The sequence below is a fragment of the Thamnophis sirtalis genome, unplaced genomic scaffold, assembly GCF_051295495.1.
Source record: "Thamnophis sirtalis isolate CommonGarterSnake01/CBP01778 unplaced genomic scaffold, rThaSir2_p1.2 scaffold_2, whole genome shotgun sequence".
Taxonomy (NCBI): Eukaryota; Metazoa; Chordata; class Lepidosauria; order Squamata; family Natricidae; genus Thamnophis; species Thamnophis sirtalis.
Genome location: NW_028261382.1, coordinates 17416006 through 17437096, shown reverse-complemented (window position 1 = coordinate 17437096; position 21091 = coordinate 17416006). Strand labels below are relative to the sequence as shown.

Here is a 21091-nt window from a genome sequence, read left to right as displayed (position 1 = left end):
TATCATAGGCTTACAACATCTGGAAGCAAGCCATTCCACTAGTTAATTGTTCTCTCTGCCAGGAATTTTTTCCTTATTTCTCGATCAGTTCTATCCTTGGTTAGTTTCCATCCATTGCTTCTCGTTCTGCTTTCAGGTGTTTTGGACAAGAGGTTGACCCCCTCTTCTTTGTGGCACCCTCTCAAATATTGGACCACTGCTATCCCGTTGCTCCTAGTCCGTCTTTTCATTAGACGTTTTATTTACTGAAAGTTTAGCAATAGCAATAGCAGTTAGACTTATATACCGCTTCATAGGGCTTTCAGCCCTCTCTAAGCGGTTTACAGAGTCAGCATATCGCCCCCACAGTCTAGGTCCTCATTTCACCCACCTCGGAAGGATGGAAGGCTGAGTCAACCTTGAGCCGGTGAGATTAGAACCGCTGAACTGCAGATAACAGTCAGCTGAAGTGGCCTGCAGTACTGCACCCTAACCACTGCACCACCTCTGGACTGATAGGATAAAACTGTATGATTTTTCTGTTCTTGGAAGGGAAGCCTCCTTCTTGTCCCTTCTGTTCTCCTATGGTCAAGGGAGCAGAACGTTCCCAATCAATCAGCTTTGTTACAATCAGAGACCAGGTCAAAGCATCAGTACAAGGCTTCGGATAGTCATTAAAAGCAAAAGATACGAGCTGCATAATATTCAGTAAAATCGATATAACGGACAGTAAGATATCGTCAGAAAGAAGGTGCCCACAAGATGTCTTATCTTCCCACATTCTGAAATCCCCTTTGTTATGTACAGTTTATTAAGAATGTTTACAGGGGGAAAGATAAAAACAAAGAAAAAGAGAGAAAGCGATGGGGAAACCAAAACAGCAAAAGGAAGAAAAAGAGATATAGATACGGTTAGAAAATATGAACAACCTTTAACCTTCTTTTTCTTCTTAAATATTACAAAAATCCCTTCCGCCACTTATTTTCAATCCTTTTGCAGACATCAAATCCAGAAGTCATTCCACTTTATGCAATTTTCAGTAAAAAGGTGCACTAGTCTGCTATGTTTCTACCTGAAAGTCCCCGTACATCTTGAAATTCCTTTCCTTAGAACCTCGGCTCCTCAACATTGCTAATATAAAATACTTGCAAAAGGGAAATAAGAAAAGTTTTGGTGTCTGCTCTTTACCGCACAGGCTCTCCTTCTGCTGTTTACAAAGACCCCATGATCCTTGTGGGACCTGAGAACCTGACTCTGACGGTGCACCAGACTGCCATTTTGGAATGCATTGCAACTGGGAATCCCAGGCCTATCGTCTCGTGGAGTCGACTTGGTAGGTATCCAAACTTTCTCTTCTCTTGGTGGTAGAGCTTGGTTATTACTTTTGTCCGAGTAGAGGATCTCCTGCTATCTTATTCTTTGATTGGGCAAAGAGTTTGCCTCATATTCATACTTGATATTGAAGTCGGCTGCATGTAAACATCTGGATTTAAGATGCATAGAGAATGTTTTTATTTATTGTTAGACTAGCTGATAACTTGGCATTGTCTGGGTATTTATTTATAGGAGGAAAATGTCTGGACCAAACATAATTTCTAATGTTGGATTTTCCCCCTTATCAGAGGGAGCCCCATTGTGGAGTACTGTGAGGCCATTACCATGGCAATTCCACTGTGCTGTACAGTAGAATCCATTTTACAGTGGTACAGTAGAAGCCATTTTAAGGCACAACAGGCTATATCTTAACAGAACACACACTCCAAGGGGTGTTAGGGGTGTCTTACCCCCACAATATTTTTTTCCAGAGAGTAAGTCAATTGCTCAAGGCATTCTAGAGTTATGCTGGGACAGACAGACAGACATACATACATACATACATACATACATACATACATACATATCCATCCCACCACAACTTGTGAAATAGGTTGAATTAGGAAAGAGGGAATCTAAAGTTATCAAATCAGCTTTCATATCCTAGAAAGAACTGGAACTCATGATTTTAATCCAGTGTCTTAAACCACTATACCAAACTGGATCTCCATATTTACTTTAGAATTGCTTTATTTTCTGTGTATTAAACTTGTTTGAAAATGTTTTGAGGCTAAATAATGAAGCTGTTCACCAGCTTCAGTTTATTTCTCTTCCAGCATGTTTTTTCAATGTGGTTGGTCTCTTTTCTCTTCTGTGTCTTATGGGAATGACCAGCATAGAGTGTATCTTGTAGGTGATGAATGATGAAGCTGGTTCAGAAACGGCTTCTCCAACCCTTTGCCCTCCAGGTGTCTGACCATATTGAATTGGAGTAGTGGGAACATTGTAGTGCATCAGATCAGGATTAGGATGGAAGAAACTGTCCTAGAAGATAAGTGAGCACTCCACTAAGTTCCTTGCTATAACTCACGTTCTTTGTGTAGATTAACTTCCAAAGTATAAGAATTTTCAGTGTTTTCATATCCCAGAATTCTGCAACCAACATGGCTATAGATGAGAATTCTGGGACTTGAAGTCTATGCACCTACCTGAACAATACCAAGGATGGCAAACAGTAGCCTAGCCTAGATTTAATACAACACACAAAGCAGAGCCTACCATTGTGTGAAGCCTTCAATGCCCATAAGGTAAAGGTAAAGGTTACCCTCGCACATATGTGCTAGTACTCATCTCCGTTTCAAAGCTGAAGAGCCAGCGCTGTCTGAAGATGTTCTCCGTGGTCATGTAGCCAGCATGACTAAATGCCGAAGGTACACGGAACACTGTTACCTTCCCACCAAAGGTGATTCCTATTTTTCTACTTGCATTTTTACCTGCTTTCGAACTGCTAGGTTGGCAGAAGCTGGGACAAGTAATGGGAGCTCACTCCGTTACGCGGCGCTAGGGATTCGAACTGCTGAACTGCCAACCTTTCTGATCGAGAAGCTCGGCATCTTATCCACTGAGCCACCACATCCCATTCAAGGCCCATAGAGACCTCAAAAAAAATCCTACGATATGAAATGGAAGAAGAGTTTGTTTTGCCTTTTGGAATGCAAGTATTTTTCAAGTATCCCACCTACTATAGCAGCCATTTTGTGAACGTGCCCATAACATGGTCTCAAAATGCTAAATGTGATCTCTGGTTCCCCAAAATTGAAGCAACCTGTCCTAGATGAATTTCAGAGGAAAATGGATTCAGTTTATACAAGAGGTTAAGCAAGATAGGAACTTGTTAAGTTGCTAAGTTTTAATTGATATTTTTTAAGTCATTGTAGGAGAAAAGCCAAGTTAATTTTTCATGGTAAAATACAAAAGGATTAGGTTGATCTTTTCCAAGTAACAGACCTTGCTAAAAGATCTGAGCTGCTCATGAAAGTTTATCCCTTTTAATAAAAAAAAATAGTTAGTTAGAAAAGGCCCTATCTGATTCTTGAATACGTTTTAGCTAAGCAAAGTCTATATTAACAATTTACTTGGGGGGCAGGAGCAAACTTACAAATACAAAGAATTTGTACTTGGAAGAATGGTGAGTTCTGTTTTTCCCTGGAAAAAAAAGAGAGAAAACTCTTTGCTATTCATGTTCGAATTGCATATTCATCTTTCTAACACCTTCTTCCCTTTGACAGATGTACACGAACCCAGGTGCCTCTCTCAGGATACATAGCAATTATTTGTGCTCCTTTTCTTTGAAAAGCTTGCAGATAAACGTTCCTCTTACAAGTTTCTTGGGGGTTTGACATCCATAAAAGGATCACAGACTTAACAGCTTTTTTTTTTAGAGAGAGAATTGGAAATGCGAGCAAAAAGACAAAAAAGACTCAGATTATTGGAATACTGTCAGACGGGGGCGGGGGAGGGATATAGTGAGAAGTAAATAACTAAGCATTACCCTCCTCTTCCAACACCCCTCCATATGACAGCACTAGAGCCCAATTAATTGGATAATGCATTGGCAACTGCAGACTACAGGACGCTGCCATTTCCCCCTCCTTCTGGCTGACGACTCTCTCAATTCCCCTAAATATTTTAGAAACAACAGCATCCATTTCAGCTCTGCTTTCGTCCAGCATTTCAACCCTTTTAATCACCTTTTTCCCTCCGCAGGCATAAAGAAGTGAGAGTTGGGTGTTGAGTGTAAACAATTTGTCCCGGGTTTTCCCGTTGAAAGGTGCGATTGAGCTGAATCTGAATTTTAAAGCAGGCCTTTTCGGCCGATGCTCCGGCAAACCAATTCCACTTTTTAAACCTTAGGTGGATTTTGCTTTTTTAACTTTTCTTTTTACTATGAGTTACAGTCAGCCAACTGTTTTAATGCCAGAGATTCTTGGACCATGCTTGGCCAACCTTCCCCAGAAACTAGAAAACTTAAAACAGCCTTCCCCAAGTTTTGCTGAACCCATTCACCCACCCACTGCCAAAATAGCTTTGAAATGGAAATAGTTTGAGGTGGGAGATAGGTTGGGGTCTGCACCAGCATTAAACTGAGCTGACAGATGTTTAATTCTTGAATTAATAAACGCTTTCTGAAATTGCAGAAAACACTGGATTGCAAACTAACTCGATAATTTTAAGTTTGTGTAACGTTTGGAGAGGGACGCAGTGACTCAGTGGCTAAGACCCCGAGCTTGTCGATCAGAAAGGTTAGCAGTTCGACGGTTCGAATCCCTAGTGTCACGTAACGGAGTGAGCTCCAGTTACTTGTCTCAGCTTCTGCCAACGTAGCAGTTCAAAAGCACGTAAAAATGCAAGTAGAAAAATAGGAACCACCTTTGGTGGGAAGGGAACAGCATTCTGTGCACCTTCAGCGTTTAGTTATGCCGGCCATATGACCATGGAGATGTCTTCAGAGAGCGCTGGCTCTTCGGCTTTCAAACTGAGATGAGCACCACCTGCTAAAGTCAGGAACGACTAGCACACATGTGCGAGGGGAACCTTTACTTTTAACCTTTTGAGGGGGCTTTCTGATCGACCAGCTCAGCGTCTTAGCCACTAATCCACTGCGTCCGCTTATTCTACTTTAAATTTAATTCTACTTTAAAGGAGAATAAATCCCAATTGGCTTGGTCAATGTATAAGCAAGGCAGGGAAAAATAATCTTACACCATTCTTTCCCATTCCAGACGGGCGTCCAATTGGTGTAGAAGGAATTCAGGTTCTTGGAACTGGCAATCTGATGATTTCAGACCTCACCGTCCAGCACTCTGGGATATACGTGTGTGCGGCCAATAAGCCTGGCACAAGGGTGAGGAGAACCGCCCAAGGAAGACTCGTGGTGCAAGGTAAGAGCTTTCTCACTACATCATTTCTTCTGGGAAGAGTTTGTCTGGTATTCATCATTTTTGGTACTCATTTCAGAACCAATTAACAATGAATACGAAGGTATAGCTGTAAAGGGCTGACACAGTCAAATGCCAATTCTTTCCTTCCTATTTATATAGTTACATAGAATTACATTCTATGGAATAAGGCTCTGTAGGAGAAGAGCTATGTTCTTCTATGGTTATTGTTGTAGTTAATTGCAAAGTCATGTCCGACCCATAGTGACCCCATGGACAACACTCCTCCAGGCCTTCCTGTCTTCTACCATCCTCTGGAGTCTATTTAAGCTTATGCTGACAGATTCAGAGACTCCATACTGCCACCTCCTTCTCTGTCGTCCCCTTCCTCTTTTGCCCTCAATCTTTCCCAGCATGAGGCTCTTCTCCAAGGAGTCCTTCCTTCTCATTAGGTGGCCAAAGTGTTTGAGTTTGCTCTTCAGGATCTGGCCTTCTAAAGAGCAGTAAGGATTGATCTCCTCTAGGACTGACCAGTTGGATCGTCTTGCCATCCAACGGACTCACAGGAGTCTTCTCCAGCACCAGAGTTCAAAGGCCTCCATTCTTTGGTGCTCAGCCTTCCTTATGGTCCAACTTTCATAGCCATCCATTGCAACTGGGAAAACCATAGCATTGACTATACACACTTTTGTTGGCAGAGTGATGTCTCTGCTTTTTAGTATGCTGTCTAGATTTGCCATAGTTTTCCTTCCCAGGAGCAAGTGTCTTTTAATTTCTTGGCTCCAGTCCCTATCTGTGATGATCTTGGAGTCCAGGAAAGTAAAATAAAATCTGTCTTCTATAGTAGCAATTTTTAAAAAAATGTGGTAATATTGTTCTCAACAGCCAAAAAACCCAACACAGTTCTAGGCTGCATAAACAAGAGGGATAGAATCAAGATCATGTGAAGTGTTATTACCACTTTATAATGTCTTGGTAAGGCCAAACTTGGAATCCTGCATCCAGGTTTGGTCACCACAATGTAAAAAAAAGTCATTGAGACTCTAGAAAGAGGGCAGAGAATAATAACAAAGATGATTAGGGGACTGGAGACTAAAACATATAAAGAATGGTTGCAGGAACTGGGTATGTCTAGTTTAATGAAAAAAAGGACTTGGGATGACATGATAGCAGTGTTCTAATATCTCAGAGGCTGTCACAAATAAAAAGGAGTCAAGCTGTTCTCCAAAGTACCAGAAGGCAGGACAAGAACAATGGATGTAAACTAATCAAGGAGAGAAGCAACTTAGAACTAAGGAGAAATTTCCTGACAGTGAGAACAATTAATCTGTGGGACAACTTCCCCCCCAGAAGTTGTAAATTCTCCAACACTAGAAGTTTTTAAGAAGAGATTGGCTAACCATTTGTCTGAAATGGTATAGGGTTTTCTGTCTAAGCAGGGAGTTGGACTAGAAGACCTCCAAGGTCCCTTCCAACTCTGTTATTCTAATTCTAATTCTGACATATTTGATTCAAAGCTTTCCAGACCTTGCCACGTAGAATCAGCCCTCAACGCATCTGATGAAGTGAGCTTCACTCATCAAAGCTAATGCTCTTTTCGTAAAATCCATCCACATAATTTTTTTCTAGTTGTGCTGAGACTAATCAGGTGAAATACTGCCTACGCAGGTGTATTTCTTAACCACTAGTAAAAGGACTAAAGAAAAGTTGGTTGGTTGGTTTATTTTTCTGGTTCTGTTCTGAAAAAAGAAGAAGAAGAGGAGGAGAGAAGGGGGAGAAGAAGAAGAAGAAGAAGAAGAAGAAGAAGAAGAAGAAGAAGAAGAAGAAGAAGAAGAAGAAGAAGAAGAGGAGGAGGAGGAGGAGGAGGAGGAGGAGGAGGAGGAGGAGGGGGAGGGGGAGGGGGAGGGGGAGGGGGAGGAGGGGGAGAAGGAAAAGAAGAAGAGAGGAAGAGGAAGAGGAGGAGGAAGAAGAAGAAAAGAAAGAGGAGGAGGAAGAGACGGAGGAGGAGAAGAGGAGGAGGGAGGAGAAGGAGGAGGAAACTTAAGAAGGGAGGTTATTCCCGCACTGCCTCTCCCCCTTTTCACTGCAGGATTGGAGCTGTACCCCTGATCTGGGAGTCGATGGAACTCCTTTGAAATCATGTGTGTGTTGTGCAAAAGAAAAACCTCCCCCCCCCCCGCACTGCCAACTCCTAATAACAATTCCAAAAAGCCACTTTTAATGACCATGGCCAGAAAAGGGGTTTCTTGAATGTTTGCTGAGTCTTCAGTCTCCATGGTGAAGTTTTGTGCCGAGAACTCCTTTTTACAAGGAAAAGGGGGGTGGGATAGAGGAGGTAGATAAAACAACCCAGCTGGCAGCCCAGCGTTGAATGGTGCCTTAATCCTTTCCTGATTACGAGCCCTCATTTTGTCTTTGAAGTCGGCCGCTTCCCCCCTTTCTCATCAGCTTTTCTTGGGAACCCTTTGGCCTTGACGAGCTTCAGAATCTAAAATTATATATATATATATATATATATATATATATATATATATATATATATATATATATATATATATATATATATATATATATATATATTTCCCTCACCCGAGCTCCCTAATTGGACATTTTCACAAGAGTGGAAAAATGCAAAGATTCGACGATCCTCTAGGCCTGGAAGTTCCTTCTTTCTGTCAGCTGGGCTCAAAATGATTCCCCTTCTCGAAAACGGCAAGATTTTGGCAGGATCTAACCTGGCTCAGTCACTGGGACCAGAATAGAATACAATAGCAGAGTTGGAAGGGACCTTGGAGGTCTTCTAGTCCAACCCCCTGCCTAGGCAGGAAACCCTATACCATTTCAGACAAATGGCTATCCAACATCTTCTTAAAGACTTCCAGTGTTGGGGCATTCGCAACTTCTGGAGGCAAATTGTTCCACTGATTAATTATTTTCACTGTCAGGAAATTTCTCCTCAGTTCTAAGTTGCTTCTCTCCTTGATTAGTTTCCACTCGTTGCTTCTTGTCCTGCCCTCAAGTGCTTTGGAGAATAGTTTGACTCCCCCTTCTTTGTGGCAGCCCCTGAGATATTGGAACACTGCTATCGTGTCTCCCCTGGTCCTTCTTTTCCTTAAACTAGACATTCCCAGTTCCTGCAATCATTCTTCATAGGTTTTAACCTCCAGTCCCCTAATCATCTTTGTTGCTCTTCTCTGCACTCTTTCTAGAGTCTCCACACAGAGGTTTAGTCTTCCGAGCTTTCGGACTCGTGCTGGAGACAATCCTCTAGTGCAGGGGTGTCATACTCAAGGCCCGGGGGGCAGATCTGGCCCATGGGGTGCTGAGATCTGGCCCGCTGGGCTGCCCTGGAAATAACGAAGGAACAGCCTGTGGGGCCTCTGCCGTAGGGGCCCCTCCCGTGGTCCATTTTCACTGGCAGAGGATTACAAAAGGCCATCCCAGCCGAAAACAGAGCTCGGAACCATGTTTTTGCTGACAGAGAGCTCAGGCTGCCACAGGGGCCCACCCAACACAAGTAACGGCAACCCCAGTCCCCTGAGTTCAAACACAGCCCTGATACGGCCCTCAATGAAAACAAGTTTGACACCCCCACTGTAGTGGATCCAATGTTCAGGCATCCTACTCGGTTCTTCTTCCCCAAAGACTCAAAATAATTTATCCTTTTAGCCATGTGCTGATGGTCCAGCCCTCAGTGTAGCACTGAGGAATGGCTCTTCTCAGCTTACAAGCTGTCAGGAGGCTGCAGATGGCATCTCGGAAAGGTGTTGGTGAAGTATTGCCTACTACATCATGTCAAAAGCAGGCAGCTGGAAGGGGTGTAGCAGTAAGTCACAGGAAATGATTGGAATGAACTGTTTGGAAAACCTGGTGGGGGCTACCAACATTTTCTTCTTTTCCTTGTATGTTGCTGAATTTATTAGACTGGCCTTCTATCATCCCTTCCTTCCTGCCTGCCTGCCTCCCTCCCTCCCTCCCTCCTTATTTATTTATTCTTTCTTTCTTTCTCTTCTTCTTTCTTTTTTCTTTCTTCCTTCCTTCTTTCTTTCTCACTCTCTTGTGAGGAGATAGAAAAAGTAAAGAAAAATAAAGATAAACAATATATAAAGAAGTGGCTTACAGTCTTGTTTTTTACCGCAGTTCCAAATAAATATATTATCTATCCCAGCCTCTTTAAAGTTACATCATAATTCCCTTCTCTCCGTGTTTTACTCTTTCTAATTATCAAATTCATTCATCATCCACTCATTATTTTTCTGTCTCTGCAAGGAGCCACACAGCTTCAGCATAAACCATGTCCAGTCACTGACAAATGTACTTGTTGTCTTTTCCTTAATCAAACAGGTCAGTTTTGCCTGTTGGTCTTTATTCCCGAGCCTCCCTGGATGGCAAATTACATCCATCTGTTCCCCCCATTTTGAAAACCGAATTGTGGCCACTTTCGTTCAACTTGCCTCTCCAACCTTTTCCTGAACTTCGGTTCTGTTTTCTCCCAGGGAAAAGAGCATGTTGCTTCCTCTGCTGTAAACGCAATGATTTTCCTATCCCAAATTTAAAAAGTTTACACCTTTAATTAACTCTCAGAGGTGTCTGCAGGATATGATCAAACATCAAGGTAGTAATTGGTAAGGCCACGTCTACAACGCTGTATCCAGTTTTGGTCACACACTATAAAAAAGATATTGAGACTTTAGAAAAAGTGCAGAGAAAAACAACCAGGATGATTAGAGGACTGGAGGCTGAAACATATGAATAACAATTGCAGGAATTGGGTCCTAGTATCTTTAATAAAAAGAACGAGTAGAGACATGATAGCAGAGTCCCTATATTTGAGGGGATGCCACAAAGAAGAGGGAGTCAAGCTATTCGCCAAAGCCCTTGAGGGCAGGACAAGAAACACTATGCGGAAACTAATCAAGGAGAGAAGCAATTTAGAACTAAGGAGAAATTTCCTGACAGTGAGAACAATTAATCAGTGGAACAACTTGCCTCCAGAAGTTGTGAATGCTCCAACAGTGGAAGTTTTTAAGAAGAGATTGAATAACCAGTTGTCTGAAGAGGTGTAGGGTTTCCTGCCTAAGCAGAGGGTTGGACTAGAAGACATTTAAGGTACATTCCAACTCTGTTATTCTAATTCTAATCATAATGATGAAGCTGCACCCATTTTTTCATCTGCACCCTACTGATATTCTTGGAGGGTAAAACCTGAGAAGGACCACTCAGATTCCTGGAGTCTCTGGTGAGAAGATTAGCCTGTGTGGTGGGTTTGATGAGGGACGTATTCCTGAGCAAACACCCAACTTGTCAATAGCCTCTACCAACTAAGTGTCCTTTAGAGGGGTTAAGAACAATGTTTCCTCTAAGCTGCGCCGGTGCGTGGCCGCGCACGTGGCAACAAAACACCGTGCGGCAGTTTCCAACTGCCGCGCAGTGGTTTTTGTGAGACGCCTTCCACGATAATAGGAGAGGAGAACCAGCCTGGAGACAACAATCAGTTCTAGGTCTACAAGGCAGAAAGTAGCTGAGAGAAGGGGTGTGGGGGTTGGGAGAAGGCATGGGATGAGCTCCCAGTAGCGGCTGCTCGGATTTGCCATTTGCGAGAGAGAGGGGGGGAGGGAGGGAGGGAGAGGGAGAGCGCAAGTGTGTGTATCCCTCCTTCCTTCAGCCCAACACTCTCGCTGGCATCCCGGCCAGACAAGAGGGACTGCAGAGGGTCTCCTCAAGTCTAGGGCAGCGAGTCATTCAATGGGAAAGTTGCCTCTTGGAAGGAATGACCCGGCTTGGCTCCCGCTTCATCTTTCCTGCCTCATCGCTTCTCCTTTTGGTCATTGGGCAGCAGATCAAAAGCGGGAGCCAAGCTGGGTCATTCCTTCTGGGTCATTCCTTTTACACACACACACACACACACACACACACACACACACACACACACACACACTAAGGCATGCATAAAACCAATTCTGATCCTATAAATCAATTGCTCTGTGAAACATCTGTGAAAAAAAATCAGGTGCTCAGGCGTGAAAATGTGCCGCTCAAACACTATACTTTTCCACACACACTGAAAAAAAATTAGAGGGAACATTGATTCAGAATACAATTCCACAAATTCCTCACCACAACTGCCAACAAATCATGGGGCAGGCAGGGGATAACCAACTTGTAGCAAACTTCTACGAGTTCCTTTCTGCAACTTTAGGCAGGGCTGGGATTGAAAAAAATTAGCAATCGGTGCTCTTCCTAGTTGGGGGTTTTTCCCTCTCCTTTTTTTGAGCCTCCAGGAGGGTGAAAACGGCCTCGCCCGGGCTCCAGAGGCCCAAAGCCCCACACCAGGAGGCTGAAGCAGACCCCAAGTTGGAATTTCCCCCCTCCGACTTGCACAAAAAGACCCCAAAGAGGGAAACTCTCTGCAGCAACACAAGCATTCATTGCACATATCCAGCCCAGGGGCTGTAGTTTGAGGACCCCAGATTTAGTGCAATATAAAAATGCAAATAATTTTTCTGCGGACCACCAACATTTTCTCGTGAATCCCCAGTGGTCCACGGACCACCAGTTAGTGACCTCAGGTCTATTTGCCTTGTGCTCTCTTTCCCGCTGGCTGTCAGTCTGCTTTTTGATGCCTCAGAACCATGATGGATGAACTGATTTCAAATGCCTCTGAAGAAACACTCATGCCCTTCCATGTTGAATGGGCTGCTCTTTGCATTCCTTCTCTCCACTATCTCCTTCAGCATAAAAGACCTGGGTGCCCCAGCAAGTGTTAGCAGCTCCACGGCTGCCCCAGAGTTGCCTGGGAGCTGCTGGACTCTGAAATCCCTTCTGTTTACCTTCCTTCCATTGTTCGCCCATCTTTGCTTTTCCATATGGAGTTCTGTGCCATGGTTTCAGGGCACCGTGGTGGGGAGATGTCCGTGGGATGCATTACAGTGGCTTCATTCACGCAATAAAGGTAAGCAGACCTGGGAAAAACCAAAGCCAATGAAAGTGCACAATTTGCTTACCTTGGTAAGGGTTAACCATGGTTAGTTTGTGGTTCAGTGTATTATGCAAATCCTTAGTTCCTCCTTAGTTTTCAGTTGCTTCTCTCCTTGATTAGTTTCCACCCATTGCTTTTTGTCCTGCCTTCAGGTGCCTTGGAGAATAGCTTGACTCCCTCTTCTTTGTGGCAGCCCCTGAGATATTGGAAGACTGCTACCATGTCTCCCCTAGTCCTTCTTTTCATTAAACCCAATTCCAGTAACTGTTATTTATATGTTTTTAGCCTCCAGTCCCCTAAGCATCTTTCTTGCTCTTCTCTGCACTCTTTCTAGAGTCTCAACATACTCAACATCCATTTGCGTATTTCTTTTAATGAGCCTGGGCTAGAAGCTCTTATTCATTTCCCTGTGTAGGAAAACCTGGATCAGTTCCTCTTCTCGAAGTCAAGCAAGCAAGGTGTCTTTCACTTTTTTCCCCCAGCTCCTGCAGAATTTGTCCAGCACCCGCAGTCAATCGCCAGGCCTGTGGGAACCTCTGCCATTTTTACCTGCTTGGCTCAAGGAGAACCTTCCCCGCAGATCACATGGTTGAAGAATGGACAGATTTTGGAGCCGAGCGGGCATATTAAATTGAAGAACAACAATAGGTAAGATTCTCTGAATCATTTGGTAATGATTCCCTGGGAGCAACCTTGTGAGATAGATGGGGCCAAGTATGGCTGATCCACAGTGAATCCTGGAGCTTCTGGGCCTGATGGAGGACTGGAGCATGGGGTCTCCCCATTTCTAACCCACCACCTTCATCACTGGACTACACTGGGTCTTATGCTAGTTAAGGATGAAATAAGATGAATCTTGGTTTAAGTTGCTTATGTAGTGATGTACCTGAGCTGTAAATGTGACTAGATATGAGAAGTGGGGTCTTGTTCTCAACCATGGAGTTAGATCCTGCTGGCCTCCAGAAGCTAAAGACTTCCTCCTCCTCTGCTCAACCCCCTTCCTTCACCCGGGAGATAGGTTACATTGAGGGGGGAAGAGAGGTCTGAAGTCCCTCCATTGTTTTTCAAGGTTTTTGTGTTCTGGTGAGGGGTGAAATGCTCTGAATTACCGGTTCGCTTCATGTGCGGATGCCAGGAGAACCAAAGGTAGAAAAAAAAAGTGCTTTAAAAAGGTTTTTCTAAAAGTTCCGACGATTGCTGATTGTCACACAACTGATAGTTGGATTTTTTTTTTTTTAACTTTTTTAAAGCATTTTTTTACTACCGGTTCTCCCGCCATGCGCACGCAAAGCGAACCGGTAGCAGACTTCAGAGCATTTCACCCCTGACCAAAACCCATAGTAAGAAAAAATCCTTTAAAGAAGTTTTTTAAAAGTTCCGATGATCAGCTATGCGACAATCAGCTGTGCCGTATGATCGTCGGGACTTTTCAAAAGTATTTTTTAGCATTTTTTAATTACAGGTTCTGTAGTAAAAAAAAAAAATGCTTCAAAAAGTTTTTTAAAAATGTTCCGATGATCGTGTGGCACAGCTGATTTTTGCACAGCTGATCGTGGGAACTTTTTAAAAGCATTTTTTAAATTGCCAGTTCTTTCAGCATGCGCACCTGAAATGAACCGGTAGCAGACTTCAGAGCATTTCACCCCTGACCAGAACCGGTAATAAAAAAAAATGCTTTAAAAAGTTTTTTAAAAATTCCAACGATCAGCTGTGCCACAAGATTTCTAGCGGATATAAATCGACCAGCACAGCTGATTGTCACACAGCTAACTACCAGTTTGCCCGAACAGTAGGGTTTTTTTTAATAGCGGTTTAGGTGAACCGGTAGCACTTCACCCCTGGTTCTGGTCCAATTCACTAACATATATATCATTCAGGCCCTAGAATGACTTCCGAGTGATATTCAGGAATTCTGTAGATCACGCTGAAGGAATGTCTCCTATTTATCATCTATCTGTTTCTAAACATTATCTTGAGTTTCAAAGCAACATATAAAGCTGAAGCATTGAATTCCTCAACACAGAAGTTGAAAATAAAGATTTCCCCAAATTAGAAAGTTTGAATAGCAGGATGCCCTGGTATCTGAGACCTGTAGGCAGAGTTAACCAAGGCCAAAGCTTCAACCAGACTTCTCCAAACTAATCCTTTCTGGAAATGTGGCAATACAATACAGAATTCCCTGTGCCTCAGTTTTCAAGAACCTTATTTTAAGCCATAGTGGTGCAGTGGTTAGAGTGCAGTCCTGCAGGCTGCCTCTGCTGACTGCCAGCTGACTGCAATTTGGTAGTTCAAACCTCACCAGGCTCAAGGTTGACTCAGCCTTCCATCCTTCTGAGGTAGATAAAATGAGGACCCAGATTGTTGGGGGCAAGAGGCTTTGAAGTGGTATATAAGTATACATTAAGTATATAAGTGCTATTGCCCTGCCCTGACTGCCTCCCTGACTGCAAGGCAGTATTGCAGGCTGACTCTGCCCACTGCCAGTAGTTCGATTCTAACCGGCTCAAGGTCGACTCAACTTTCCATCCTTCCGAAGTTGGTAAAATGAGGACCCAGATTGTTGGGGGGCAATACGCTGACTCTGTAAACCGCTTGGGGTGGGCTGTAAAGCACTGTGAAATGGTATATAAATCTAAGTGCCATTGCTATTAAATGATCCAGAAATAGAATTGGGGGCCGGCATGCCTTTGATTTCAGGTGCTCTTCCAGAATAGATTCATTATATTGCTTGCCACCTGTCTTTCTGACCAAAGGTGCTGAAGTCTCCATGTTCTTGGAGATCATTGTGATCTTGTGGGCTGAATCTCTCTGAAGGTGGCTCTCTTTATCTCCCCAGCACAATCTTGTTTCTCAGCAAAGCTTATGCAGCCCTAGTTTTTCTGTGCAATGTTTGTACCATGGAAATAGCAGGGTAGATTGAGCCTAGTGTGAAAATTGCCACTCAGGGGGCTTGGTTTCTATGGAAATAATACAGAACAATGCAAGGGAAATAACAGAGGGCAAGCTATAAATCTCTAGGTTATAGAATCCCCTAATGAAAGATAACAGGGTTAAGTATATGACTGGAAGTCTGTGATCACCAGCAAAAAGTTTAAAAAAGGAGTGAGAAAGATGCAGAATAGAGGGTGGTGCTCATCTCAATTTCAAAGCCGAAGAGCCAGCGCTATCCAAAGACGTTCTCTGTGGTCATGTGGACAGCATGACTAAACATCAAAGGCGCACAGAACACTGTTATCTTCCCACCAAAGGTAGTCCCTATTTTTCACTTGCATTTTTTAAGTGCTTTCGAACTGCTAGAGTGGCATAAGCTGGGACAAGTAATGGGAGCTCACTCTGTTGCACGGTGCTAGGGATTCAAACCGCTGAACTGCCGACCTTCCAATCGATAAGCTCAGTGTCTTAGCCACTGAGCCACTGCGTCCCTTTTTCCCCAAGGAGTAGCTCCCAAAAAATCAAGGTGATGGCCAGAAGAGGGTTACTGAAACCACAACATTGTTGTTATTGTGTTGTCGAAGTTGTGAAGCTTCAGGTGCAACCACTAACATTTCCCCACCATATGGATTGTTAGTCAGGTGCCCCAGTGGAAGGGGATATTAGGAACTGCAGTCCTGTCTGGAATACATCTGGTTGGTTAAGGTCTCAGGTCCATCTTGTCTTGACTCCTAACATGGTATAAGATCTCCTGCTTGAGCATGAGGTTGGACTAGAAGATTTCCAAAGTGCCTTCCAATCCTATTCTATGTTCTGTGAGATTAGAAATCTCGGCATAATCTATACAGATCTTTATTAAGTATGGGTCCTTGAAATTCAATTTTCAAGAGGTGTGGTAGGAATAAACTCATCCAAAGTAGGCAGGGCTGAGGCTGCAGTGGGAGTGGCCATATTTAGAATAACAGAGTTGGAAGGGACCTCAGAGGCCTTCTAGTCCAACACCCTGCTTAGGCAGGAAACCCCACACCACTTCAGGGAAATGGTTATCCAACACCTGAAAAAAGCCCCTTTGAGACTATTAAAGATAAAGGCAAAGGTTCCCCTTGCACATATGTGCTAGTTGTTCCCAACTCTAGGGGGTGGTGCTCATCACCCTTTCAAAGCTGAAGTGCCAGCGCAGTTCAAAGACGACTCCGTGGTCATGTGGACGACATGACTAAACGCCGAAGGCGCATGGAACGCTGTTCTCTTCCCACCAAAGGTAGTTCCTATTTTTCTACTTGCATTTTTTATGTGTTTTCGAACTGCTAGGTTGGCAGAAGCTGGGACATGTAACAGAAGCTTACTCCATTATGTGGCGCTAGGGATTCGAACCGCCAACCTGCCGATCTCTCTGATTGACAAGCTCAGGGTCTTAGCCACTGAGCCACTGCGTCTCTCTATAGACTATTAGGGAAATACAAATTTTAAAATCCCACTTTAGCTTCATTAAAAGTGGCATCAATCTGGCGTCGGCTTCTGGAGGGCCTCAGGGATCAGACCCAAAATTTTTGGACCGGCTTATAAAGCTAGTTGTAACTTGCGCAATCCCTTCCTCACACGGATACATCCCCAAACGAAACGTCGCAATCATCTCAGCTTCCCAAGCTTGCAAAGGCTGGTGGATTAATGCCTGCCTCCTTTTCACTGCTTTTTCCTCTCCTGCCAGCCTGTTCTCGGGTTTTCTGCTTTTGACTGGCCTGTCAGGAACATCGTGCCAACAAATGGAAGCTGGGGAGGGAGGAAAAGAGAACAAAAGAGAAGACGGAGCCAGGCAGGGGGAAAGCTAATTTTGATTTAAATTACATTTACAATTAATGGCGTCATCAGAATGGAAGCCATTTACTGAAAGAGAGTTGGTGCGATTGCTCCTAAATATTTGAACTTGTTTTTCTCCCCTCTCTTCGGTCACATTAAAACACACATACACACACACAATCCATCAGCATATTTTTGTTGTAGTGGAGAAGAGGTGGGGGAGGTCTAGGGGTGGGAAGGCAGCTTGTGATCTTGCAGTGTCCTGCCCAGAGGGGTGAGCTGCTATTGTAACACACTCAGAGCAGGAGCGAAAAGAATAAGAAGGGAAAAAAATTACAGCCGTCACCAAAGAAGGTTCCTTGTTTATCTGCCGCCGGGCTCAGTTGTGTGCATCAGGAGTGTGTGTGTGTGTGTGTGTGTGTGTGTGTGTGTGTGTGTGTGTGTGTACATGTGCATATGCTGGGGGACGTGATGTGCAAACTCGGAATATAAATTGCGTTAAAGGGCTTGTGTTCCTGGAATGCGTTTATCGCAACAGCAGGTAGCAAAAGCCAAGCCTGTACGGCGCGAAGGCGAGCTCCGAATATCGATTTTTCATTCCGTGCTGGGAGATTGTATTTACAAAATGGTAATTAAGTGGCTTTCATTCATTAATCCTGCCAAAAAGCAATTCAGAGCCTCGGCCCAGGGCTCAGGTGTCATTTGCTGTGCTCCATAAATTTGCATCTTACGAGCCCCTCCCCTTTCTCTCCCCGGAGACCCACAAATCCTAAATCCTCTTTTCTAAGTTGGCAGCGGCAGTGGTGTGTGTGTGTGTGTGTGTGTGTGTGTGTGTGTGTGTGTGTGTGTGTGTGTGTGTGTGATTTCTCCTTGAATGGATTGGGTTAAGAATACGTTGTAGCAGAAGCAATATTCCAGTTTCTGGTGTATTTCTGAGGCTACTTTCCTCCTAAACCATTGATAACTCACCTGTGCCTTTCAGCATGTTCATAATGGACTTCTGTTGCTGTGCAATTGGTATTAAAACCACAACCTCATTTTGTACCAGTTAAAACTTCCAGAAATCCTTCAGAAACAACTTTGAAAAATAGTCCTGCTGTAGTATTTATTTATTTATTTATTTATTTATTTATTTATTTATTTATTTATTTATTTATTTATTTATTTAAGAAAATGTGAATAGCTACCCCGTTGCTCACGATGACTCTGGGTGGCTTACAAAAATTAAAAACCCAACATACAGACAATAAAAGCAATAACAAGAGACACACACTGTCAGTTTCAGCTCTCTCGGGAAGAGGTGAAGCTGGCACACTACAGTAGATAATAAAAGGTAAAGGTTCCCCTCACACATATGTGTTAGTCGTTCCCAACTCTAGGGGGCGGTGCTCATCTCCATTTCAAAGCCGAAGAGCCAGCGCTGTCCAAAGACATCTTCATGGTCATGTGGCCGGCATGACAAAACGCCAAAGGTGCACGGAACACTGTTACCTTCCCACCAGAGGTGGTTCCTATTTTTTCTACTTGCATTTTTTACATGCTTTCGAACTGCTATGTTGGCAGAAGCTGGGACAAATAACCAGAGCTCACTCCATTATGCAGTGCTAGAGATTCGAACTACCAAACCTGGTGATCAACAAGCTCAGCGTCTTAGTCACTGAGCCACCATGTCCCTGTAGATACTATTGTGCAAATTGTACAATATTTCTATGTTCTTAAGTCTAGGGTAAGAGGGGGGGGGGAACTATTTGACTTCTTATTCTTTTTAGCACAGTACAACCTCAATTTTATACTTTTACATATTGACATCTACTAGCCATTTCTAGGATGAGAAAGCTATCTAATCAGCACAATCCAAAGTCAAAGTTCTATTTTTTTTCCATCTCAAGTGTGTCTCAGTGTTTTTTAAAAGGCAACTGGTCTGGTTTTTCTTTGAGGAGGAAGAAGAAGACATTTCGCTTTATCAGTTCTGATAGTGGGGTCATGGAAGAATAGGTTCTGATAGGTTCTTTAAATATGAGCCAGCCGCGTGCAGCAGTTACCAAAAAAGCCGACACAGTTCTAGGCTGCATAAATAGAGGGATAGAATCAAGATCACGTGAAGTGTTAATACCACTTTATAAGGCCTTGGTAAGGCCACACTTGGAATACTACATTCGGTTTTGGTCACCATGATGTAGAAAAGATGTGGAGACTCTAGAAAGAGTGCAGAGAAGAGCAACAAAGATGATTAGGGGACTGGAGACTAAAACATATGAAGAACGGTTGCAGGAACTGGGTATGTCTAGGGAGACATGATAGCAGTGTTCCAATATCTCAGGGGTTGCCACAAAGAAGAGGGAGTCAAACTATTCTCTAAGGCACCTGAGGGCAGGACAAGAAGCAATGGGTGGAAACTAATCAAGGAGAGAAGCAACTTAGAACTAAGGAGAAATTTCCTGACAGTTAGAACAATTAATCAGTGGAACAGAAGTTGCCTTCAGAAGTTGTGAATGTCCCAACACTGGAAGTCTTTAAGAAGATGTTGGATAGCCATTTCTCTGAAATGGTATAGGATTTCCTGCCTAGGCAGGGGGTTTGACTAGAAGACCTCCAAGGTCCCTTCCAACTCTGCTATTGTATTGTATTTTATTGATAGGATGGTGGTTTTGGGGTGGGGAATGGAAGGATCACATTTCTTTGCAGTCATCTGGATGTTAGCAGTCTCTCTGAGAGCTCTTGAGGCCTCTTGGGGGGGTTATCTGTGCCCTCAGGGTCATCTTGTCCTATTTATCCCCCTTTCCCTGTTTTATTGTGAGCCACCCGGAGTCCTTCGGGAGTGGGCGGCATACAAAACTAATCAAACACAAACACAAACACATCTGAATCAGGATGCAATTGGTTGTGGAATTAACCAATCAGGAGGAACCAGTTATATTTTTTTGCGGGGGGAGAAAAACACCTTGAGACAACTATGACCTGGATGGCTGAGAATCTCCACAGACATCTCAATTGTGAAATCCAGAAGTCCTCTTCGTTTTCTTCTTGTAGCATTGCAGGAGGAGCCATCATTGCTGAAAACAGATGCCAGCATTTCTCACTCTTCCAAGTGAGAACAGTGAAGGACCTTTGAACCAGAGCTCATCCAGCTCGAGAATCCAAATAAAACTCCCAAGTTCATTCCATTTCCCCAAATCTTACTGTTTATTGAATACACATCATGGTAATGTTGAAGCAAAACTAACTCTGAGGTTCCCAGACACAAGTTCATAGAATTAATTTCCCCAGCCAAAACCCCAAGCTTTCATGTAGTCCATGTAAACAAGTTCACTTCATTATGGAACCGTCTGCTTCAACTCTGCACCTGCTACAATGTCCTTTAAAAGGTTTCAGGCTCTCATGGTCTTCAGCAGAATCGTAGAAGTTTCGATTGCCCATCTAACACATTCTAGAGCAACACCTCCACCCCCTACTCTTAAGGTCTTCACGATACCACTGTGTAATTCTCTTGGCCATCATACAATGGCAGCATTAGCCATTGCTTTCTCACACCCTTGTTCAATTTCCTAGTGTAGCCAATTTTCCTAGTGGTATCCCATCCCTAATTACTCCAGCATTGTTGAGTTTTTCAAAATCTGCCTAAGTGATGACTAGACTTGTTATCTGTTTGGGTCAAAAACACTCACTCCAAAAACTAATCCCTGTCCACACTTGTGATGGTTTTCAGTTCCTTCCAAAGGTTACAGGCAGCATCTACTCATCAAAACCTTGCCAACTCTTTGTTGAAGCATCGATGTGTGAATAGGCTTCCTTTCAGTGAGGAAGGCTATCTTCTGTCTCTGCTTCTCTGCCCTGTTTTCCCCACCCTGGCTTACACGCTTTGCACAGCTGGATGTGACTCGCCAAAAGGATGAGCCTTCTGTACTTGCCAGCATTATTGCACACCAGCTATGTGCAAGATTTCTCCGGCTTGCTGGTCGCGCCTTTAGCAACTGGAGCATAAAAATATTAAGCAGTCCAGTGTGTGTTGGTTTTGCTGGCTATCAGTGCCTTAATCAGTCTGGCCTTGATAGCAAAGTTTGGAGAGAGATGGGGAGGGAGGGAGGGAGAGGGAGAGAGAGAGAGAGAGAGAGAGAGAGCGCAGATGTCCTAGCCTTTCATTCATCTTGGACAG

The 21091-nt window shown here is 43.6% G+C and overlaps 1 protein-coding gene across 1 annotated transcript in view; it reads left to right on the top strand.

Annotated features, from left to right (window-relative positions):
* IGDCC3 (immunoglobulin superfamily DCC subclass member 3) overlaps positions 1-21091 on the top strand; it is a 110172-nt gene that overhangs the window by 58295 nt on the left and 30786 nt on the right. Inside the window, exons 5-7 of the mRNA XM_087707600.1 lie at positions 1175-1312; positions 5076-5234; positions 12693-12858. Of these exons, the coding sequence (XP_087563726.1) occupies positions 1175-1312; positions 5076-5234; positions 12693-12858 (463 nt within the window). The remainder of the gene's footprint in view (positions 1-1174; positions 1313-5075; positions 5235-12692; positions 12859-21091) is intronic.